We start from the raw sequence: 24,930 nt of genomic DNA, 5'->3' as shown, positions 1-24,930 counted from the left end.
TACTAATGAAGAAACTCACACCCCATGTGTTTAAGAGTTGATTTTTTACTGGCCTCGTTGCTTGTCTTGCAGAATGAAGGAGACCAGGCTCAACAAAACAGACCGAAGTAAAAGGTCAGCCTAGGTGTGAAGTGAAAACAACAGGAGCAAGCTGAAGAGGTCACAGAGGTGATAGAAATACAACAACCAAAACAGGGAAGCATGAACAATTAATTTACAAACGTGGGCTTTATTGGAAAGTTCAACAGTCAGGAAAAAATACACTGCAACTCTTTTAGCTTTTAAAAAGATCTCAAGGTAACTTGCACAGTTCTAATTATTAAAACGATCGTACAAATGATGGCTTTCTGATATGCCAAGATGAATAAACTTTCCATTTCATCTATATAAAAAGCTGCCTGTCTATGGATTATTTGCATAGCTATGTAGGAAATATTACATCTTTCAGGTTTTGATGCCTCAGTAAAATATTTGCAGGCCTAGGCACTTAAGGACAGAAAGAGATCAAATCATGTGAAAGATCTCTATATTCACACATGATCACTACCTGCAAAGAGTACAGCAAACTGCAAAGGGTTTTAAGTAGGCAACATTATCCCATGCAGAACTTGCATATCATCAGAATGGAAAGTATACTATTAGGGAGGTTACAGTGGAGTTTAACTTTAATTCAGGACCTTGATGCCCCTGCAAGGTTCCCAGTGCTCTCTGCAGATAATGTTTGTCAGACATGAAATGTCTGTATTGGTCCTATGTTGAGAGGTTTGAGCCACATAGATGTTCACTGTCCTTAGCTCCCTGTTGAGTTGAGGAAAGGAAAAATGCCCCATTTCATCTGAAAAACATTTTCTTCCTTTACTGCTCCATGCCTCTTCCCAGATCTACAGGGTATTCGCACTGTGGAGGTTTCACTCTCCAGCATACACCAAACATTCATATGCTGTGACCGTGTTGTTATCTGTCAGAATGATGAGTTTGAAGCGTGCTCAAAGGAAGCATGAGATTTGTTATGGCTATCAGTCTGCAGACTTGAATTTATGAAGCTCATTCACCCCAGAAGACATTTGCTCCTTTTCACACTTCCATTGGTGACTTTGGGTCACACAAAGTGACCATCTCCCCTTTATCCTGGAATTCAGGTATCGACAGCACTGCTGCTGGTCATACACTCAGTTAAGACAGAAGTCTTTCTACTCTGTATCTATTTCCTGAGACTTTCATATTGGTTCTTTATTATGGCACAATAAATTGAATGTCAACTTCATTAAATTTGCTGCCCAAGCATTTCCCTGCAGGGTAACAGTTAGGTGGGTACTTTATAGCAGACTCGGTCCTGACACACACTACGTATTCTCTCCTTAATGTGTCAGTCCTCAGCTCTAGTTACTCTCTCTCTGGAGGTATCCATGACAGGCACAGTTACAGACTTGAAACATTATCCATAAGAAACTCAATACAGATCTGCTTCTGTTTAGCAAAATGACAAAGTGACTTTTTTTTTTTTTTTTTTTTTTAAATAACACGACTTTCAGCAATAGAGGGAAATAGGTGTAGGCTTCTACCAAGAGGATTTTATCCCTTTTATTCTTTCTGTAGATAGCAGTCATGTGACCGAAGTACCAGCAGGAGAAATTTACCCAACTTGAGTATAAATGACATTCTTCAGCCTGCTTTGGGTATGGAGAGCTCTCAAAACTGCCTTTGGAAAAAGCAAAGGCGGCATTTCTACTGCTGGGATTAAATGAAATCAGCTGCATTGTGCTGCAGCCATCCAGTTTCCTCTTTGGCTGCAAGTACTGGCATGAACTATGATAAGCACAGATAGTGCTTCATTGAAATCAGAGAACTGAGACAGCTCTGAGTTATTAGTATTCTGCAAAACAGCAGCGACTGATTTTTAATTTAAAAAAGAAGAGGGAAAAGGTGATAAAAATCTTCTATTTAAGAGTGTGCTTTCTGTTTACAGGAGACTTTATTACTCCTTGATGACAAAGAAACCATCAGGGTCTCCACAAAGACTTTACTGTGCGTTTGTAAAATAAATTCTCCTTTCAATAAATATCACATAATTTACCTGATTCGCTTTTTACAAAACAAAACAAAATGCATTTTTAATGCCTTTGGAGATGTTGCAATGATAGCCTGGAACATAACGTCCTTCTTCCAGTCAAGAAGAGGTACAGTTTGTGTAAAAGATCTAGAAAGACTCCTCTGATCATGTTCTCCACAGCCCATTATGTCACTGGTCCCTTGATGAAGTCCGGTAAAGATAATGTCTATTCGTGTTATTATTTCTGGGTGTCTTGACATCTATAAGTCAACTGCTTATCCTGCTTCTGTTCAGGCTACAAGATGTTTTACCCATCCTCATGCAAATCCTTCAGAACAGAGTGCACAGTGCCATGCTTTCCAGCATAAGCCTCATAGCTAATGGCTGTGACCCTTCTCCCTGCCTGTGATTGGACTGGGGGTGCATTTGCAGTATATACTGCTTATGTGCACACACACACACAAAGGTAGTGCTGAGAGGAGAGGTCAACAGCAAAGAAACATTAAACTTAAAACCCCTTAGTGCTCAGCGTATGAGCAATCTAGCTAGATAGGAATTTCAGGCAATCCAGTGATATAAGCTGGAACAGGACATACAGCATCATATCTTCTATGCCAAATGTTTGCAGTGTCATCTCTAATGTGTGCATAATCCACTTGTGTTTGTGATATGTAAGCAGAAAAACTAGTCACAAGGACATTCCTGTTATTACACCCCTTTTCTGACAAATATAAATAGAAGCATTTACGAGATCACATACAAAGTAGTACAATATATACTCTAGCAAGCACACTGGGAAAAAGCAATAAATAAGAAAACTGTGCAGATGCAGTAGACCTAGAGCAGTACTATGACAAAAGTGATTTTCTAAAAAGACTTTACACATCTGCACAGACTGTAAATGTTTAGTGTATAAAAATACAAATTAAAATGTGGCAATAAAACTTTTAAACAGAGAGGACCTCATAGCAAATACAAGCTGTTCCCCTTTGCATACACAGGCTGAAAATTGGGGCTAAGTCATTTTTCACTTTCCAATTTTAAAAAGTATCTTAGTCAACTTGAAAGACTTTCTTTGACACAAGATGCTCTGAGCACCTGGTAGAGCTGTAGATGTCCTTGGTCTTTGCAGGGCAGTTGGACTAGATGGCCTTTAAAGCTCCCTTCCAACTCAAACAAATCTATGATTCTATGAAATATCTCAAGTCTTTGCTGCTTTCATTTAAATTTGTCAATTTCAACTTCTGTCTCCCAAATTCAACTGTTTTAGTGCAGTATTTTTAAAACCCAAACTCCCTCTTTGTACCACAAGGCTAAGGGTAACAGACAGTCAGCAGCTCATAGCCATATATCTGCAGAGATGACATATCAAACAAGTATTCATCCACAGCTGAAAAAAAAAGCAGACAACTGCAGGCTAATATTCCCCCTTTGTTCATCTTTGATACGCTTTACCTCGGTGGAAATACCTTTGTCTGCGAATCAAATAATTCAAGATCAGAGCCCATTAAGGAAGTGGGTGGAGGTTTTCTTCATCCTCAACGATGGAGAGACAATTACAATATCATCTGAATCATCCGAGTGAGCTTCATCCACAGACAGAGACAGAGTGGGCTGCGGCTGCTTCTCACAAGACCCGGCCGAAACAACTGCAGAAGAAAACAAGGGCATCAATAAAGAACAGTGACAAAAACAAGCCCTTGTGGGAAGAGTAATATTCTCTGAGCCATCAAGCTTCCAGAATTACCTGTAGTTATGAATATCTCTCATCTGTCTTTTCCTGCATGTAACTATTCCTGTTCTGCTTTAATGAAAGAACGCGCGTGCCAAGCATTAAGTTCACACACTGACCACACATGATTTGTCTTATTGTCTTTAAATCCTTGCAAGCGGTTACACACCACAAAGTAAAGCAATGTGATACTGAAACCAGGTCATAAAAATAAATATTTATTAGATGGTCAGAAAAGGAAAAAATGATCCAAGCAAGCGTAAGCTAAGCAGAAAGGTCATAATGAGAACTTCAGTCAGATATAAATAGAAAGAAGGGAAATGGGTGAGAAATATGATAGAAGCTGTCAGTGACAATGTTTTTCATTCATCTACCTACAAACCACTACATATATTCACATGCTGTTATACCTTACTTAATGACACAAAGTTTTATTGGTTCTATGCATCTCAGCAATTGCAATTTAAAGAAATGTTCAGAGCATAAACAGATAGAACCCTGGTAATCCCAGTAAAAATTGGAAAGAGAAAACTGATACATGAGGCCCTTTACATCTGACAAGCAGAACCAGCAGATTCTAACCCCCGTGCAAGAAATTTATTAACTTAATGATGACAGCTATTAAGATCTTCTAGCTCAATATCCTGCCCTCAGCTCCACTTATTTTTCGGCTTCAAGTGTCAGTTCTCTAAAAAAAGACTATCTCCTAGAGGAAAAAAACACATCAAGATGACCTGTGGTAGAAAAAGTAAACATGCAAGATGCTACGCACTGAGAGTTTGACACTGGACTAGAAAACAGAGGGCATACAGGGAACCTTCCTTCGGGAGAAGAACTGATGTTCCATGGTTGTAATGGTGAAATGAGAGGTTCCTGACAAAGAAAACTGCTGGTATGGAAGTGGCATACACAGCAATTGGAATGTGGAATAAAGAAAAGGGGACTGCAACAAGCCCAAAAATAGAAAAAGGGTGACAGGCAGAGAGCCTGTGAATGAAAATAAGGAATGCAGGAGGCCATCACACTGACCTCAACCTACAGAAGCAAAGAAACGCATGACTTTCTAGTTAAGTGAAATTCCTCTCTGTATCAGTCAGCAAAGAATATGAGAATTTTTCAGAAAGATTTATGAGTGCTGGTGATAGGGATAAGCAAAGAGAACTTTTGGAAGCAAGCACAGTAACTTGAAGATGCAACTCCACCAACAAACAGATATCAATATGAAACGGCTTAATATTGACCAAATCATTTGAGATCATATCCTGTTCTTGAAGACTGAGATTTTATTGCCCTCAACTTTACTTCAAAATGACAACAGTACCTTTGTGCTTGTGAATGGCTAAGCACACCAGTGAAACAACTATATGTAAATTCATTATGATTTCAAAAATTCTTCAGGTAAGTTAACAGTTGTATCCAGAGTAGCAAGAAATATGTGGAGAGGAATGCTTACTCAAAATTGCTGTGCATATTCAGAACGTTCTCTTCCTTCCTATCAGTCCCCTGACAGAAGGAAACAAAAGCCTAAATTTTAGACTGAATTGTTATCATCTGTTCCACTTCACAGGAAGCAAAGAAATGGCTACAAACCATCAAGTAGTATCCACATTTGTAAGCAGAGCAAAGCAGTGCTGAATGCTGCAACACTTGTGGTAGATTTTATTCCTCTAAAGAAAACAGACATACCTAACCTGATGAAAACAATGTAATTTATTCTAGCCCATATATAAGCCTCTTTAAAACACACTTTCATCTTTCCCATTTCTCTCAAAATAATGCCAAAAGGCTTGTGAAATTAAATGACTTATTGCAATGTGTATTTTCATAGAAAGTTTGAGATCTTTGAAAGATTGAAAGGTCACAAAACACGAGTTTGACCTTGGAACGAATGAAGCAAGAGCTTGTTCAACAGCTGCATGATTTAAAGCCAAAGGAATTTGATTGCTTTAAATCACTCAGCTGTTAAACAAGCTCCTTGTCTTCTCTGCTTTCCAAAATACAGAATGACCAGTGAAGTGCATTACTCCAAAAGCCAATTTCACTAGCACATTTTCACATCAGTCATGAGCTAGGAAGGACAGATATCAGACTTTCAGTAAACTTGAAGTTGCTACAGCAGTACAGCCCAGGCAAAACGGGAGGCTGTGGGATTTCTTTTCTAGATACTGTCTCTAGACACAACTAAAATCACTCAAAACTAAAATATCTTCAGAACCTAGTATTACTGACCCCTTCAAAAGTAGTAGAACGTGCTTCTGAATATGGTATACAGTAAAGTTTCTTATATACTTTCTCCTCCACTGCAGGGTAATCTTTGTATTCACAGCCCTAGCAAATCTGGCTTATTCCCCAACTCATATCTTACAGAAACAGCCTGAGCTGCTTAAACCACGCTCTGTTTCTCAGAAAGTCTACAGGGAGTGTCAGCTGTTCACCAACAAAAATAAGTCAACGTTTCAGGTCATCCTCAAAGCTGCTCTTTTTTTCTCCAACTGGGGTCCATAAAATCTCCTGTTCAGGATAGAGCTAGCTTTTTCTGTTTGTTGTTAACTCCTTTGAAGCTGTGCCTACAGCTTTTCTTTCTGCATCTTTGTTTTGCCTTTCTTGCTTAGTACTTCTAACATCCTCTTAGAAGCACCTCTGGCTTTAGTTCTATGTTCTCAGAAGCAGCAAGTAGAATTCAAGAAGGAAACCAAATTGTAGATCAGCCACGAGAAAAGAAAAGACATTTTCCCAGTTTGCACCACTGTAGTACCAGTTGGAAAGGTTATCCACAACTTCATTTTTTTTCCTTACTGCAGCAAATGAAGACTGCTGAGGAAACATGACTTAATAGACATGGCTGACTTGTCCACGGCTTCAGGTCCAAAGCATGGTGGAGAATACCATACAACAGCTACAGTGGTGGGGAGGATTGAAGAGGAAGTAGTGAGGCAATACAGGGGAACATCTGCTCCTTAAATAATTACCATCCTTCCCACAGGGAGACCTTTCAATCTGAAGTGGCAGCAAGCAGGTGAAATACCATGGAGAAGCTGGAAGTGGTATTGGCAGAACTTACAGTCTTTATTGGAGAGACTGCACTTGCTTGTGTAAAAGAATACATGCATACAGAGTGCAAGTGTGCATATGAACATGTGTATGCATGTGCAGAAGTTCTCTGTAAAATTAAGCATACATTTGCTCAAACTCCACATGCTTTTGAGCACAGAGGGAAATAAGATTACCAGGAAGAGATGACATGCTGGTTGAAGTTCTCTGGAGTGCTACTGAGACTGGTTTGTTCTCTGTAATGCAGATAGCAGAATCTGTTTTCTCACTTGTTGCGCTAGGCACAGAGGACCTGCAAAAAGACAATGCATATCATGAAGTACAGAACAGGAACACCAATCTGTTGTCAGAATGCATACAGGACAGTTTCTTGTATTACTAGCACCAAATTTTATCACTTATGGAAGTGAGCACAGTCACTCACATGAGGTGACAATTAAGTGACTCTCACTGTAACCATAGCAGTCAGCACTAATGGCTTCTGGTGCAGTAAACCCTGGAGAAAAAGGAAGTATTTTTTCAAGCCAGAGCCACCATAAACCTATGTAGTTAGCAAATCACTGAGTTCTTCCTGAGCTGAGTAGACTTCATGCAAGATCATATTCTAGCTCATTCCTGTTCTTCTTCCACATAACATTTAACTTTTACGTGTCAGACCTTCACTCAATTTGAAGCTAGTGTAGCAGCAATGAGTTTGATAGCAGCTATTTATTTTTTTTCCAAAGAGTAATTATTTTCTTCTACGTTCCCTCATCCCTATGGAAGAGAACATGTAGTAGGATGTAAGAAGATTGTAACAAGAAACTCTTTGGTTGCATACCCATGAGAAAGCTATCTTGCGTGTGTGTTTGAACAATGCTCTCTTTCTCCTTCCGTGCCAAGGAACCCACACTAAAGTCCTACACAAAAAAATTACCCCTCCTCTGTAGTAAAAACAGTTTTGCAGAAAAATCTATTCATCACTTACCTTTGCTCAAGCAGTACTGTACGTGTTAAGTGAGCCCTGAAAATGGACTGGATGAATGTCACAATCTTCTCTTTCTCCTTGCAGAGAGAAGATGAGCTCAAGGAGTTTGACACATGAGGCACACAGGAGTTCTGCAGAGTAATCAGATCAAAGAGAACTGACCTTTTACAAATTGCATAGAAACGTGACAGAAGCTTTGTCAGTTTTATTCCTGATTGTGAAAACAGCAGTGGAGCAAACACTTCTATCTTCTGGTCTGCAGTCTTAAAGGTTCTATAAGACTAAATCAGCAGGAATGCAAACCTGATCACCCTACAAGTTTTGAAGTATACATATTCAATTAATGAAATGCTAGATATTTGCAAGGTAAGGCTTATAGAGTTCTGAAGTTCATTTATACCTCAGGCATGAAACCACCTAGAAGACAAAAGAGGTAAGGCAACCTTCATGAACTATTCAGTTCTGCTACAACTGTCCTATTTGCTTAAAACTGACAAGTACAACCAGGTGGACAGCATGAATGGAGAATTACAAATTAATTTTAGCATGCTAAAGGTGCAAAGGATGCTCACATATGCTAGCAAACGATTTACAGAAAAAAATGCTTAACTGGTAAGGAACAGTTACAGTCTATAATGCAGAGGAATTACAGCTTTATTTCTAAGAAAAACTGTGGACTAAAGAAGTCAGAAAGGAATGCCAGGGAATGAACTTGATATCTTTCTGGAAATACAGTGGTGCTGCCAACCAGTGCATTAAGATTGCTCTACTGGGTGACACAGAAAATTAAGTGTGGAAGTACAGTACTCTACCAAGTAAAGTGAAAATAATGGTATATCTGGATAACCATTTGCCCCTGAAGTTACCTTTCTTCCAAGGCTTTGCCTGTTGTAAGGTTGGGCATCATGCAGCCCACTACTCAGTAGCAGCTTCTGTCGAGCCAGATGTCCTCTGAAAGCTGCCTGAAGCACAACAACTGCCTACGATTGAGAAGAAAAAGAAATGGTAACTCCTTTGAAAGATGGCAGCTGTAAATTAAAACAAGAGTCCCAAGCACAGAGGCACATACATAAAATAGCTTTTCTCTTTGCAATGGACAGTGATGTCCTGACATTTTTTTATGCTGAAGGGATCTCACACATCTACTTCACAGATACTCTGATACAATCCAAGAATACCCAGCATGTGAGGAATAAAACAACCCATGGTTTAAACTCAGACTAAAAGTTGTTCATCACTGATCCTATCAAATGCAATTACATTCCAGCTGCCAGTGCTAGCCTATATTTCACACATAGAGAAATATTATCCCACTCCATTAGATTCTGGCTAGCCAACAGGCTCTCTGATGCTCTGGTATGATCACTGTCTGGCAAACCATTGCAGTGATTATGCTGAATGCAGCAGTCTTTCCTCTCTGCTCAAATATTTTACTAGATTCTAATCTAGATATAACACATGCTTCTGTCACACAATTAGAATTTGTTCTAACTTCTGAAAGTAGGATTTTATTTTCCGTAAGAAACAAGTGTAAGATGCTATTCTGTGTGATCTGAAAAAAGTTTAATCGAATCCTGTATGCAAAGCATTTATTAAGAAGTGACAAAATTGTCAAACAAACTCAATTTCTGAAGAACACTCAGCAACATTTCTTTTTAGGAAAGGCTTCAAAATCCTACTTGAAATTCTTCAGAAGAGCACAGTGAAAATGAAAAACAAAGAAAGTTTGAGATTGAATGGTAAACACTTTGAAAAGATATATCAAACAAAATCAGGATGTCACAAGGTAGATCATGAATTACAGCCTGAATTACAAAGACAGCCTTTGAACAACAGCTCATCACAATAAAACCTCCTTAAAAAGAATTTTAGAAAAATATTGGGTTATGCTTTTATACAGGTTACATGTGATTCACTGCTTTGTTGGGTATCATAGACATACTCACCTCATCCAGAGCAATTTCTTCCTTCTGAAATGGAAAATGCATTAAGTCATAGATCATTACATCTCGAAGTTTAACATAATAAATAATAATGTAATCTTTTAAAAGAATTTAATCCCACCTTATATTTTATCATTTCAATATTTTCACTGCCTAACAAACTTCGCTCTTGTTCGAAAGCTTGCTAGGAAAAAAAAAAAAGGAAAAGAAAAAGGAAACACTTGAAATAATAAGTAAAAATTGCAATGATTTCAGGACTCAGTACTGCTTACTCTAGCTTTAGCTATTGTGTCATTCATCTGCAGCCTCAAATGGAAAGTTAGGCAGCTTTCCTAAGGACAGGTCCTAAGCACTGAGAAGTCTATGCTTCACAACAGTATCGAAGAAGAAAAAAAAAAACCAAAACAATTCTCATGAAAGCTTGTCTTGGTGCTGCAGGCATTAGTTCCTAGAAGAGACTTCTCTGATGTGGCATATTAGAGGGGCAGGACACATCAGCTGCACACTGGGTTGGTTAGCTTGGGCTCTACTCCAGTACTAATGCTAGGTGCAGCAGGCAGGAGCCATGAGAAGAGTATTCAAGGAGGCCATGTTACTAAGGGAGCACTGCTTCTGCTCCTTCAGTTTATGTGCTCACCCAGATTCCCCCATGTAGAAACTGCACTTCTCAGAAGAGAAATGAGTTTCTAGGAAGCAAAGGCAAAAGAAGCATCAGGAAGGACTTGAAAAGAGTGGTGCAAGAGAAGATGATGGTAAGGAATCACTGCTGCAGGTCCTGGAGTCCTGTGGCAGGTTATCCAGATTCTGAAATCAGACTAAGATTCAGAGGAGGCTGACCTCACTGCTTCTCAACTGGAGACTCTCACCTTGTTTTGATACAACCTCCACCATCTCTGGATACATTTGGCTGCTTGCTCCTTCTTGTAATCTTCTTCATCTTTAACTCTGCAGTCTGGTGAACACTGTGAAGGAGAATTTTTAAGTTATTACACCGACACACATTAGAATTCTGTGAGGGGATATAGGTTACAACTGACTCAGAAAAATTGACATCAAAGTCCTTAAATGTTGTGCCTGCCCATAGGGTGGAACGAGGGTAAGGAGGAAAATCTTTGTTCTGAATACTGCTCATGTTCAAACCTATAATCCAGATGACTGTTACTGTAAAAAAACGTTCCTGTTCTTGTTTCAGTTGCTAGCTGAACATGGGAATGGAAAGGTTTTCATCTACACGTACTTCTATGTTTCTATGCATTGCTAAAGCAGTAGGAAATCTCACAGTGGAAATCAATGTTTTGCTGATAAGAAATAATTTTTGTATTATTGACAGACTGAGAACAAATGTCAGGGTACCTAATTTTGCAATTCTTCTCCAAGGAACACAAATATTAATCAACCTGGAAGCTCTCTCGTGTCTCTTTCTGGCAGGTGGGACCCCAAAATTGTATTGTACCTTACTGATGTGTTGGCCATGCGACACATGCAAGACTGAGAGCTTGTGGAAATCAGTACAACTCTACTCTTCTGTCTTGAAGAAATTAGTTAATTAGAGGAAAAAGACGAAGAAACAGAGCAAAACAAGATTTTCTTCCAGATATTTCTCCTGAGATGTGGCTGTACATTGAGCCTCTGGCCATCTGATCCTTTTGATCCCTAAATATCAAACCTATACCAATCACCTTACCTCACTTGCCAAATTAAAGTTACAACAGCAATTTTAAAACACTAATCTAATTTGTTGGTATAAAATTCCAAGTGAAAGAAGAAGAGATTTTGTAGACCCTGAAAAAAGCTGCTTGATTCTTTGAAAAGGATTTATTTATAACCTTTGAAATGCTGAGTTAAAGGCTTACATTTAGCAAATGGATCATGTTATATTAAAAGTGACAACCTACCATTAAAATGAAAAATTGGTAGGAACTTAGTGATAATTACAAATAATGGGAACATTTCAATAAATAGATGGTTACCGGCCAAGAATATACATAGTCTGCAGAGGAAAGAAGGGACTGTTCATTGGCTGTTTCTAAATAGAAACTCAAATTATTTGGTATTCAAAACATCATTTAGCATCCATCACCCTCTAACAAAAAATCTAACTTAAATTCCTACAGAACAGCACTAGATATCAAAAATAGCATCCCCTTAAGCTCACGGACATTTTTATTTATATTTTTGTACAACCTGTATTTCAGAGTACTTTAAAATTAAAGTTTCAATGATCAAAATCTCCAGTTATAATTGTTAGATGGTTTTTAGTGGAATGAGATTAACATGACCTCCCTGTATCTGAAAGCATTTCTGCCAGTGCCCATTCACCTCTACAGATCAGCCACAACATTCAGCACAGGGGTGGAAGATTACTGAGATACCAATTTCACTCCTCATTCATGTATAAAACAAATTGAGCACATAGGTCCATTTAAGACTGTCCAGGACAAATGGTTGCACAAACACAGTTATTAGACACATGAATACCCAAAATGGAGATGCTATGAATACTTTAACCCTAGAAAAACTTCAGTTCAAGGGGGTTAAGTGCTTATTGCATTGTATTGGCATTTTCTTCCATTTTTACTTAAATATCGTGTCCTGATAGCAGTGGAACTTAATAAAAAACAAAACCAAAACACTTTGTTTTCGTAACCATTAACACTCTTCATCTGATAAACTTTCCCAGGGGAAAAAAAAAAAAAAAAAAAAGGGCCCAGCTTCCATTCAAACAGAAAAGCTGAATATTATTTTCTGACCAGGTAGCACAAGTGCCCTAAATGATCACCTGGTCAGCATAAAATCATTGGAAAGGACTGTTTTTGCCCTTGCTTCCACCTCCCCTCCTCCTTTCCTTCTCTGTGTGTCTTCCATGTGTCAGAAAAGAGAAGAAACATTTAGCTATTTAGACTATCTGATCAATTCACAGGATATCAGATGCAGGGAAAAATACCCACAAAACATTTATCTGTACCTCATTAAGTTTTTCCAATGCATCTTCTGTCATTTGTCTCTCCTCTTTCTCCAATTTTGACTGTGATTTCCCTTCTTTCTGTGTAAGGTTCTGGATTTCCTCTCTATAGTTGGAAAGGCAAATATATTAATAGTTAGACATTTTCTGTTGTTCATGCTTTGAATAGACTGAATCTATTTTATAAAATTGGGTTACTTTGGCTTTTTTAAATGTCAAAGTGAGAAATGGTGCTCTGGATAACATTAGACATACTCTCACAGTAACAAAACATTGACAACCAATTCTCAAGCTGCGATAGCAAAGCCTTAGATTAAAATCATAAAGAAAATGGCCCAAGGTTAGAATGGTACAATTGATGCTATTAATAATACAAGTAGATTTGAAATGATGACTGACAAATACGAAACTTTAACAAAGTCCCATCTTACAAAGTAATAAGGAAGTCACTATTTTTCTCCCCTACATTTGCTCAGGATTATTACCCATGTATTAACAATGATCTAAAGGCAGAAGCTTCTAGATAAATACACTACAGTTTTTTTCTTGTAAATTGAAAAAACTTCTCAAGTACAACACAGCAGTTTTCTTTTTCCATTCACCTCATTCACTTTTCTTACAACCTAATTCTTTTTCCTATTGTATATCTCAGTCTTTCACTTTCTCTAAAAACTCCGTAGATTTCCCCCCCAGTAACTTATCCCATCTATCCATCAGGCTTTTTACATAAATGAATTCCCAGCTTCCTGCAGTCCATATGATCTATGAATTGTGTGTCACTTCGAAAGAGAATTCTCTTTAACGGGTTTTGGCTGATTTTTTTTCTTGGTGTTATTTTAAAGATCTACTAAAACAAGATATGATACCTTAAGGTCTGCTCTTCCTTAGTGCTTTCTTCCTTGTTATTCTGGTACTTCTGCAGCTCCAGCTCTGCTTCAGTCTTGGCCTGAAGCAACTGCTTGATGTCTAAACTATACAGGAATAAGGAAATCTAAGCAATACTTTCATCATTCATATTCCAATAAAGTAATTATTTTTTATTTAAACTTCTAAACAAAATAGGTTTTCTTAAATTTGGAAAGGAAGTAAACTTTTAATTTATCCTTTTAAATAAAGCAAAATTTGTAAAGAGAGCCAAAGCATTTTATTAGCAATATACAGCTGTATGTAAATCTCTGCTCATGATCAGAATAACCTGCCTGCCCTTATGCAGTGACATATGAAACTAGTGTAAGCAATTTAAATTGCAAATCAATTGCTAACAGAAGAGAAAGAAGACAGCATATAGCCTAGCAGAAGGAAGGTCTAAGTGGAGAAAGTGGCAGACCAGAACAAAACTTATGCTAAAAAAACAAACAAAAAACAACTACTGCACTTACTCTCTACTAAGTAGAAGACTTTGAAGAGCACTCCTATCACTCTTCAGTTTCTTTACTAGCCCTTGGAGACGATGGCATTCCTCAACATGATCTACCTGTTGAGAGGCTGCATGATTTGGGTCTGTAGAAGATGAAGATGACACACCAAGTAACTGTGTTGACTCACTATCTGCTGACAATACTCTGGTGTTCTCCATGTCACCTACTTTCTGAGCAAAATAAATTTACACAGAAGAAAACACAGAGAGAGGAAAATTAAATTCAGCATAAAAATTTTTCACTTAGGCCAAGAGAAAAGATGAAATGAAAACTGTTTCTAAAGTATGCACCTACATGTAATAATTCTGAGAAAAGAAGAAAAGGGGAGGAAGAGGACATGGAATAGATATCAGTTCACATGTGTGAGACAGAATACACACTGCCATGAGCACAAGCCAGTGTTTCTACATTTTCTCTTTAGAGATAGTTAAGATGACCACATGAATATTAACACTCACCTTTTCTAGTTCCAAAATCCGCCTCATAAGGCTCTGCCTGCTCCATTCACTATAATCTAAATGCAATAACAAAACTTTAAGCAGGAAATTGCATTAATGAATTAATATTTTTCTGTCCATACAAAAAGATCACTTTAAGATCACTGAGCTTCAGCTTTAAAGAGGCAGCAATCAAAAGATGAAAATGACATTGACGGACTTGACTTCCTACATCAGTTAGCTCAGAAATCAATATAAGCCATTGGTATTTATCCACTTTCAGCAGCCGAAAATCTGCCAGCAAATTTTAACCTTTAAGTGATTGCAGTCCAGAATTCTCAGAGATAATAATAAAGAAATCCCAGGTCAATCTGGAGCAGCATCCCCACTATTTAGAGAAAGACCCCTCTAACAAACACCTTGTTATAACCTTTGCCCAACCCAAATCTCCACTTTTGTTTTACCTCCCCTAATTCTGCCACTCTGGGGTCCTGCCCTCCCTCTCAAACATCTTTCAAATGTATCTAAATCCCTTGCCCCACATTTCAGTGCCTACTTTTTGTTTTACTGGATGCAGGAGAACAGCTCAATATGTGATCTAGATCTTCTTTCAGACACCGATTCTCATTCTGCAATTCCTTGATATTCCGGGACAACCTCAGGACAGCAGCATTCAGTGCCTTCAGTCGTTTTTGTGTATCTCTGTCCTCTGCACTTGAAAAAGGACCAAAAACAGGAAGTTAACTTTAAAGCAGAGAACAAAAAAGCAGCATCAGAAGAAATAAAACAGCCTCACTATCTAGCTGGCTAACTTAATTGTCTCTACTTTCTCCCTGATAACATTTCTCAGCATTTTTGATTGGAGAAGTTGATTTTCTTTTCTTAACAGAACAGAGATCATCTTGCTTAACGCTTTCACAATTATTTTAATTTACATCAGCGTAAGAAGTTAAACTTTGAAAGTTCATTGATTACTTACACTCTTGTTTCCCCAGCACATAAGCAGGAGTGCTTGTGTGAGTTTTACTTAGCTTTCTATCTCCTTTCTTAACAAACTGTACAATGCCTTACCAGTAATCTACGGACCACAGATGAAAAACCACTTCAGCCAATGCAGAGACTACTCTGAAAAACTTTTCAACATAGAAAGATAACCTGTGTGCTCCAAATTGCTCTTTTTCACTCAACAAGCAGATTGAGATTGGAAGAACAGGCTATAAACAGAAAGATCCTACACATAAATGTATTTTGAGATAACTGTGAATGCTGCTCTAATGTGAAAGACACTGATCCTGTGAAAGTAAACTCCTGAGAAATTTCTTTCTTTAAGACACATTTCAATCATTGAGATATTTAAAACGATTTGGTGGATGCTACTTACATTGATGTGGTGGAAATGAGAAGCACCAGAATAGGGAAAGCCTGTCCTGCATTAAAAATACTTGAAGTGTTACAATGATTCTGCCTTTCTAATTTTTCTAATAAAAGGAGGAAGAAATCACAGCTTCCAGATGTACAGAGTTGTAAAGCTTGTTAGCAAAACAGATTTCTAGTGAGACGAAGGACTTAATACTTAAATGAAGCATTTAATACTTGAATGAGAAAGTTACTGCAAACTTACTTCTGAAATCAAAGGATGGACCTAGTTTTGGACAAATGCCACTGTAAAGGAATCTTAGATCACTTATTCACTGAAATCATTGTGAGATAGAGGAGAAGATGGTCTACAGACATGCTGGCAGAGTGAAAAATTGAACCTAATTTACATTTTGGAAACTGAAAGAAATTGAAATCAAGAAAAACAAACAAAGCTGTTCAGATATCATGGAAGACTATTTATAAAGCTGTCCCAGACAGGAGGGGAAAAAAAAAACAGAAACACCAAATCAACAAAACTGTGATGTGACAGAAATCATAATGATTACTGCATGTCATTGTTTTAGGCTCATCAAAACTAAAATGGAACAGCTGCTGACCATTCTGAGGATTTAAAAGCTTGTCTAATTTCGTGGTTACAATTGGAAGCCACAGCTTCACACAGAAATACTCATAGTTAATAGTGAAAAAACAGGAGTTAAATGTCATTCACGTCAGCCAGAAATAATGTAGGCAAGCTTCATGAAAGAAACACTCCTTCTGTGTGCCAGAGTCTTGACCTTCAACTTCACCTATTACTTCAGAGCTCGGCCTCTCAAGTAGAGACTGACAGTCAAATAATCAAGAGAGACAGCTCTGACCACTGTTTTTCAAAGATATAAATAAATGAGGACAAGGAAGAGCCCTGACGACTCATTTTCACCTGTGACTAAATTAAGTGTGATGGTTACAGCCTTGAGAAGCTAGTCACTGTGCATCTGAGCCAAGAGATGAACACTTTTTAAAAGCAGTGGCAAATCAAATTCCAGTTTTTAATCCACAGGAGTCAATAGGAATTAGGGAAACACAACTACTGCACGTAACAACCCATAAAGAGCTCTCGTGTTTCCATCAGTCAAGATTGATGACATCCAAAAATTAATATTGCTCTCTGAGCTTAAAACAATGCTAGGAGTGAAAGAAAGATTTGACGTGGTGTGGTAGCATGTTTTCCTACCCCACTAGACTATTACCCTCTTCTCAGCTTGACCAACACTAACTTGCACACATGCTCTTACTTGGGTCTAGCTTTGTATTTTGGCTTTGTGCTTTGTCTTTTATTTCCTCTAGAGATCATTTCTCACAGCATGTTTCCCTTTATTACCATCCATATACCTCTGCGCACTAGTGACAAGCATCAGAACAAGCTTCTATAACAGTATCTTACTAGTGCCACTCACTGATATCTCTCAAAAGCAACCCTGAGCTTTGGATCTGTATCTCTGTGCCATGGGAAAATCAAGTTTGCTCCAAAATAACTTCTCTGCACCACACTCCCTAGAGAAAGGTGCAGAACTGACTCAACAGTAAAACAGCATCTTTTGAATTTGTTTCATGTGTCAGTAGCAAAAGAACAAGTCTGATCATGAGGGAAAATGGATTTTAGTTAACTGAAATAAACTTTCAGAGACTTTCAGAGCTTTTATGGGCTTCTTAAATATCTCTAGCATTTTTTTTCACATCCACTAAATGATCTATCTACCAGAAAGGAAAAAAGTGACAAAAGAAAAATGACAAATTTAGTTGTTTTCCATCAAAAGTATACAAGAGATATATCAGATACATATACACAAAAAGAGTTAACATACTTTTTCTTCATAGTCTCGGATTTTGCCAGGAGGATTTGGAGACGATGAACCTGTAAGTGTGAAATATAGATTCTATTAACAAGCCAGCTGAGGTAAGCTGACATAGTTAATACAATATATTTGTTCATTACAAGAAAATCAGAGGAAGACCCTTTGAGTAGTCATAAATTCAATGATGTCACCACTGAAAAAAAATCAGGCTATCATTATGTTGGCTTTCACATGTACAATACACTTATAGATTATATGAGTTTCATTATTCCCCATTCTTGGCTAACACACTCAACTTACTGAAGAAAATTTTTTTGGTACATATAGTTAGAGCTATAAGAATATCAATGAAAATTCTACTCTAATTACACGTGTACCTAAGCTGTAGGAAATCTAAAATCTTCAGTTTATATTTCAGCTCAACAACTGAACAAACTTCCTTTCCAGCATGGATGCTGAGAGCCTTGTCGGATGTACCTCATCACAGTAGCTCTCCATAGCTATCCTCATTTCTTCCAAATCAGTGGTCTTCATGTCTGACTGGAATTTGCTGAAAACAGAATACAGAAGTTAATCTAGCAATACTGGCAAAGACACTGCAATGCTTGTTGATTTACAGTTTCTGGGTGGGTGGTTTATAATTTCTAAGACATGCTCGAAGTTTATTAATCTGTGTTAAAAAAAACCAGAAGAATATGGGTGAAAAAATAACATGGATTTCCAATCCCCTTTATTATCTTATCCAATACAAGTCCCTACCCCTCCAAAGTCATACTTGATAGTGTTGTCTTTCTCCTTGCACTGCTGTTCTAGCTTGAAAATCTTCTGTTTTAATCCATTAACCACCTACAGAAAGAACAGAGAGCTAGAATATTCCATATCTACACATAAGTTCAATTTCTCCGTAATCCTGCCCTCTCTGTAAATTGCACTTAATCAGACATACTTACTCCTACATACTTTAGTAAATCATAAACAGGCTTGCCATCCTGTGACCCTAACTTATATTTATGGCAACATAGCCAGCTTACCAATTCTAACACACAATCTTTAACAAAATACAAGGGAAAAAAAAAAACAAAAAACTGCACCTATTACCTTGTTAAATTAAAAGAAAGTAAAAGGGAAAACACTGGTGCAAACAGATTCAAGGAAGTGACAAAGAAAGCTATCTGCAATATGGTTAATTCCAGATCCTTGCTGTCAGTTATCTACCTGACTACAAAAATAATTGTTACATGATTCCCTAAATGTTTATTATCTTTTTTTTTTCTTTTTTTTTTAAATCAGTAGTGGCAAAAGGAAGAAAGGATAAATGAAAGCAAAAGGTAGCAAAGTAACTATTACCCATCCGTTACCAGACTTCTTTGCTGACAAAGATCGTGCCAGCTCAGAGCCCTGCAAGAGAAGACAAACAAAACAGGTGACAAACTTTGCTACTTCTTCTGTTAACAATTTCCACAGGACTTTCTAATGTACTAATTTTCACAGTCCAACAGCTTAAATTCTAAAGTCCCTATGCTCATCATTTTGTATTAGCACATCACTGCCAAGGCATAAAGCAACAGGAACAAAGAACTGTATTTGGTTGATGGGGCTGCAGAGGTGAAGAAGTGTTCAGAACACTGTGAAAAGTTTCTGGGAGCTGCCCAATGTTAGATAAGAGCCAATTACAAATGGCTCCAGAAGAGACTAACTGCTAATCAAAGGGAGAGAAGGAAATGAGGATCACACTGATCAGCACTGTTCTGTCAATTTTTACCCTTTGCCCTAAAGAAACAGTCACCCTGGAAGGATCCAACAGTTGTTCAATCTGTTTATCCTTTCTGTTATTCTCTTCTTCTAGTCGACGGAGCTTAGTTTTCATACGATTTCCTTCATTTTTCTGAGCTTGTATTGTCTAAAAAAGGAGAGAAAAACCCAAGTTTCATTTCAAAAACACTGAATTTTCACATAAATTGTTACTGGCATCAGAACATTTCCAATTATGATGGCCAGGACAAAGCACACAATAAATTAAAAAACAAAACAAAGACCATCACAGTAGACAAGGGCTGACAGGTAAGGGAGATGACAGAACAAAGATAAAGTTATTTATGAAGATAAATAAAAGTTTTAACAGAAAGGCCACCTTACACAAAAGATTTATAACAGCCAAGACTTTTTTTTTTTAATACTTATCCATAGCTTTCAACTTGTCCTTATCTTTCATACACTGCACAAACCTCACTTGACAAACTGTCATAGAATCGTTTGAGTTGGAAGAGACCTTTAAAGATGTTCTAATCCAACTCCCCTGCAATGAACAGGGACATCTGGTCTCATCACATTATTAAAACATGATGAGCAACAGCTGAGCATGGAAAAAAACAAACAAACAAACAAAAAAAACAAAAAAAAAAAGAGGTTGGGTTGAAGGGCATAGAAACCAATGCAATGAACCTTTTCTGTGTCCAGCTAGGGCCGTGGCTGAGGTTCAGGACTGGATATACTTCAAGGCTTCTACATCCAGTACTCAGAAGTATCTATCACACCATAAGAACAATGAAATTGCCTTAAATAGATAGTTTAGACCTTATATTACAAATACAAAAGTGTTGGGTGGATATCTAAGTTGTACCACAGAATTCTGCCTGGTATGTACAGATAGACAGAGACAGTATGGCTTTTACTATGTAAGCATCAGAGAGACAGTACCTTTTTCAGTTCTATGATTTCATCATACATATCTTCTTTTTCCTTGTAGTCGGGAGTTCCAGGAACGTAGCCTATAAAAAAAATGTACATAAAATAAGCAAAACTGAAAGAAATATTTTTTCCTAAATGAAAACCTTAAAGGGAAAAATTTAGAACATCATCAAATTGGAAACTAGGCCATTAAAAAAAAAAAAAAGAAACTAAATCAGCAAAGAAATTTATTTTATATATGGAAACAAAATTGAGGTGTTACTATATGAACCTTCTGCTATATCTTATGGCAAATTTCTCCTAGAATTTATTTCTCTATTGTGCTAAATTAAAACATCTGAAGAAAAATGCACTTCACAGAAGACTGAACTCTTTTCCCAACAGTTATTTACAAAACACATCTAAAGATGTCCAAAATGTGTTTTTTTATTGATACTTAATGTGTGAAAGTTTATTGCCTTTTAGAGTCACCACAAGCTACATGTTAGCAGTAACAGTATAGGTGGCATTTGAAATGGAATTTCATACTGGGATTTTTAACTTCACAGTTCTCATTTAAGAAAAAGAACAGGACAAAAGTTTCAAATTTTGCCTTTCTTATAACACCCAGTTGATTTTAATATCACAACCACATGATACAACACTTTCTTGAGGAGAAGTAAAAGGAGTCAATTACACAGAATTTCAGGCAAGCAGATGGTTTCTATCAATGGTTCTTAAACTGTGCTTTACAAAGTTCAATAAATTGTCTACAGCTGGCACACTGAACCATATTATATTTGCAACGTTTTCAGCTGAAAATGCATGGCAATTTGCAAGAATTCCTGAAAGCTAATAGTGATTCATTGCTCAAAAAATCTGGGAGCTGCCTCAACCAATTTGTAAATCTCAAAAGTATTCCAATGATTATATTCTGACACGTCTATTGTAACATAGGTTAAATTGAAATGGGTCTTGTTTGACTAAAGCTATGATCTCAAAAAAACAATGTATGAGTTCACATGGAAGAAAATCAGACCACTAATTTTTGTCTACATATAGTTATGGAGTTTACCATTACTAGAAGAACGGGAATGTTTGGGCTTCTTCATTCCTAGAGCTTCCTTCAAATACTCTGGAGTGCTACTAGAAATGCCAGCTCGTGGATGTCCCATGTCAACATCTGATTTCAGGGAATGGCTCATTCCTGCCAACAAAAATGAAACAAAAAGCAGAAATCAGGGATAACTCTGAATTAAGTCTGTGGATTTACTGTGAACAAATACAACCCTGAAAGCTCCAGATGCTGTTAATTATTCCTACTATAAATTCCAATGCTCAAGATCAGATGACTCAAGCTCAGTTCCAACCATCCAAATAAATACTATGGAAATGACTTCCCATGTACCCTCAAACCAAATACACATTTCCTGTCTAAGAGTTTCATGTGTTAAACTGTCCCCAGAAGTGAATTGTAACCATGTTGCAGATAAAACTTCTATAATGATACCTTGTTTCAGTGATCCCAGCCACATCTGCTTTGGGTTTTTCATAGCTGCACTCTCAAAACGGGCGTTGCCTGTTCCCTGCAGAGATCTCCAAACTGCAGCTTTCTTAGGATACAGTTGTGTGCTAGAGCTGTACGGAGACTCTAAAACAAAAGAAAATATCTCAGCGTTGCCTTAAAAAGCTCAAGATCACAAAAAATCTGTTTTGTGTTTCAGGTTCCCAGCCACAAACAAAAGAGGCACAGTAACATAATAACAGTAATATCACTCAACATAAGCAAAAATACTTACAATGCACAGCTTGGATACTCATCCTTAAGATGCTTGTGTATCTATGTTCATACATTTGACATACACAAATGTCCCTCATAAAACCCAGAAAATAAGCTACAAACACGCTACAGCTGCAGATCGAATGCTAATGGAGAATATTCTACATTGTACTTCTAAGGTGGCAGGGGAAAAAAATGAAATGGAAGTGCTTAATGTACTAACATAAATATCTACTAGTTGGTAGGATGTGCAGGTATTTCTGGTTATCTCTGGTAGTTCCAGGGTCTTTCTACAGAGCAAATATCAACACTTACTAAATGAAAAGAAAAAAAAAATTGTTTTCCCCTTGCTGAAAAATCAAGAACTTCAATATTTAGCCTATAAAAGTCTAACTTCACTGCTTTCAGAATACAAATCTCAACCAGAGGTGCTCTGCACATACAACGAACAATTTCAGTGAGAACAAAGATGCTGTTTCAAATAAATCTACCTCCTGTGCCACAAAGAAATCTATCCTGTTATGCACAATAGAAGCAGAAGATTTTTGAGCTCTTACTTGGTGACTTTGGAGGCTTGTGAAAAATTTTCTTCTTTAATTTCTGGAAAAAAAAAAAAAAAGAAAATTGTGTACTTAAAATATCGTGCTCTCTGAACACTCCAGCATATAACTGCAAAACTGGCTTCAATCTCCATTTTATGTGAAAAGCACTTGTTCTAATAACTCAAAACCTTTTGTGCATAAAACAAAACCAGAAGCATTAAATACATGCAGATCTGGCCACAGTAACAGTCACAAAAAAAAATAGGATGGTACCTACTGAAGCTTTGTGCTATAAAGTAGACTATTCATGCTCAGAATACTAAGACCTTCTTGGTCTCCATTACATACAACAGCAAGCCCAAGATGATTATAGAGCAGGACCACTTCTCTAAAGGAAAGGCTTGTTCAATTCCATTAAAACACAGTAAAATAACTACTTAGGCCCTCAGCTTGATAAAAAGCAAAAGGAAGCAAATACCATTTGCAACTCTCAGAGAATTTAGAAGCCTGAATTACATCTGGAATTAGAAGAGATTTTCATACCAAACTACAGTAAGATTACAAACTACAGTAAGATTTACTACCAAACAGTAAGATTTTAAGCTCTCCTCTCTGAAGGATGGCTTATCGATCAAGAGCCATCACATGGGTGTAGCGTGTGCAAGAACATTCTGAAAGGCCTTTTTAAGGCATTTATCTGCAGCATGCCATTAATACAACTCACCATTTCTGCATCTGATTCACAGGTTATCACAGACAAGCTGTCATCTCCCTGGGAAACAAACACAAACTGTAACATTTGCTACTCTCCAAGTAATTGCTTTTAATACATATCCGGAATAATTTGTTACTAGCACAACAAAGCTCGAATACAACAAATTCCAGTGGGAAACAAGTCATTGCTTTTGCAAACACAGCATGATCTGCATTCTGTGTGCTAACAGTGCAAGTCAATTCAAACAAGAACCACAGAGATTAGGCACTTTGGAATGCACCATCACACAGCCTTCAGGTGTCCCATTTCCCAAAGTGCAGGCTCTGCACGAGCCTCTCCCCAGTCACAGCTGGACAAGCAGCAACTCAGCCTTTTGTCTCCTTCCTCCCTTACTTGTTTCCACCCTTGCTATGCTATGGGAACGTTTAATAGACTGAAGAAGCGATGGGGCTGAGAAGAAAGGACAAACAACCGAGTCAAAAAAAGTGTTTGATTTTTCCTCACGCTGAGCTGACAGAACCTTCTGCTTCTTGAATGCGAGCACATCCACAGCAGAAGGAAAATTTCCACTTCCCTTTCAGATCACACAAACATACGCTGCCCTCACAGACGAACGTTTTCACTTGCTGCCAACTCTGTGGTGCTTCCAGCTGCAGCCCCATTCTTTGGAAAGATGCTGATCTATCTCGCTGTGAAAGGCGAGGAGGGGACGAAATATTTTTCAGACTCCCAGCTGACGGAAAAAGAAACGAGGCTGACAACAACAGCACAGACAAAGCAGCTTTTTGTGCTGGCTGAGAGCAGGCACACGTGCCTCTCACACACCATGCCGGTTAGCTTTTAATTTCCCGAGGCAACGTTCCCCACAGCACACCGAGATGTTATTTCTGTTATTTTTAAGGCCTTTTTTTTATCACTCCGTGCCATCTCCCTGCACAGCTGCGCCTGTCGCACGGGGAACCACAGTGAGGAAGGCACTCGGCCCTGGCACAGCGTTCACCCGGGCAGGAAGGTGCCATAAGAAAAGCACTCCAGTCCCTGCAAACGTTCACAGTCCAAAACAACAAGAGATCAGCTCTCAGCGAAGGGCCTCAAAGCCTCCATCGAACAGCCGGGGGGGGGGGGGGGGGGGGGGGGGGGGACAGAAAGGAGCGCTACATCCCCCACGCTACGGACAGAAGTCTCGCTCCTCCTCTAGCAACCGCCAGCTCATCGGCCTGACGATTACTGAGGGCCACGCACCCAGGCTGCTCTCCTCCCCTCGCTGCCCGTTCCTTACCAGCTCCCCCTCCGCGGCCATAGCGGGACCGACCTCAGGCCGCGGCGCCCGGCTCGGGGCACTTCCGGGTTGCGGTAGCCATGGCAACGAGGCAACGCGACAACGAGGCTCCGGGCGGAGCGTGCGCCTGCGCAGTGAATTCTGGGAGTGAGGCAGCGCCCTCGCAGCCGCC

General features: G+C 38.3%; 1 protein-coding gene across 7 annotated transcripts; it reads right to left on the bottom strand.

Annotated features, from left to right (window-relative positions):
* Positions 1-84: 84 nt before the first annotated feature.
* On the bottom strand, positions 85-24,877 carry IQCE (IQ motif containing E). Of its 7 annotated transcripts, XM_090151688.1 has the most exons (24): positions 24,759-24,804; positions 24,000-24,212; positions 23,489-23,536; positions 22,780-22,822; positions 21,953-22,093; positions 21,518-21,649; positions 20,473-20,543; positions 19,538-19,675; positions 19,123-19,173; positions 18,551-18,621; positions 18,253-18,325; positions 17,785-17,834; positions 15,117-15,274; positions 14,582-14,637; positions 14,085-14,293; positions 13,572-13,676; positions 12,709-12,811; positions 10,610-10,705; positions 9,865-9,927; positions 9,747-9,770; positions 8,667-8,780; positions 7,801-7,931; positions 7,010-7,125; positions 86-3,699 (listed from the first exon to the last, which is right to left on the bottom strand). In XM_090151688.1, the coding sequence occupies exons 3-24, from the start codon at positions 23,489-23,491 to the stop codon at positions 3,548-3,550; spliced, it is 2,100 nt and encodes a 699-aa protein (XP_090007814.1). In that variant the 5' UTR covers positions 23,492-23,536; positions 24,000-24,212; positions 24,759-24,804; the 3' UTR covers positions 86-3,547. The 7 variants fall into 7 exon arrangements, with proteins under 7 accessions (XP_031462872.2, XP_090007817.1, XP_090007815.1 ...); XM_031607012.2 differs by lacking the exon at positions 24,000-24,212 and having other exon boundaries at positions 85-3,699; positions 24,759-24,877; XM_031607013.2 differs by lacking the exon at positions 24,000-24,212 and having other exon boundaries at positions 19,562-19,675; positions 24,759-24,877.
* Positions 24,878-24,930: the final 53 nt, after the last annotated feature.

The sequence above is a fragment of the Phasianus colchicus genome, chromosome 16 (genome assembly GCF_987193195.1).
Source record: "Phasianus colchicus chromosome 16, bPhaCol1.hap1.1, whole genome shotgun sequence".
NCBI classification, from domain to species: Eukaryota; Metazoa; Chordata; class Aves; order Galliformes; family Phasianidae; genus Phasianus; species Phasianus colchicus.
The sequence above is the reverse complement of the archived record's forward strand: the minus strand, read 5'-3'. Positions and strand labels throughout refer to the sequence as shown.

Excerpts from the sequence above, each read along its gene's own strand:
- IQCE (XM_031607012.2), bottom strand. The coding sequence starts at position 24,779 with ATGGCCGCGGAGGGGGAGCTG. Across the intron at positions 22,094-22,779 it reads CAAGCCTCCAAAGTCACCAA|AGTCTCCGTACAGCTCTAGC; the intron begins GTAAGAGCTCAA and ends CTTTTGTTTTAG. Across the intron at positions 18,326-18,550 it reads GAGAAAGACAACACTATCAA|CAAATTCCAGTCAGACATGA; the intron begins GTATGACTTTGG and ends TTCTGTTTTCAG.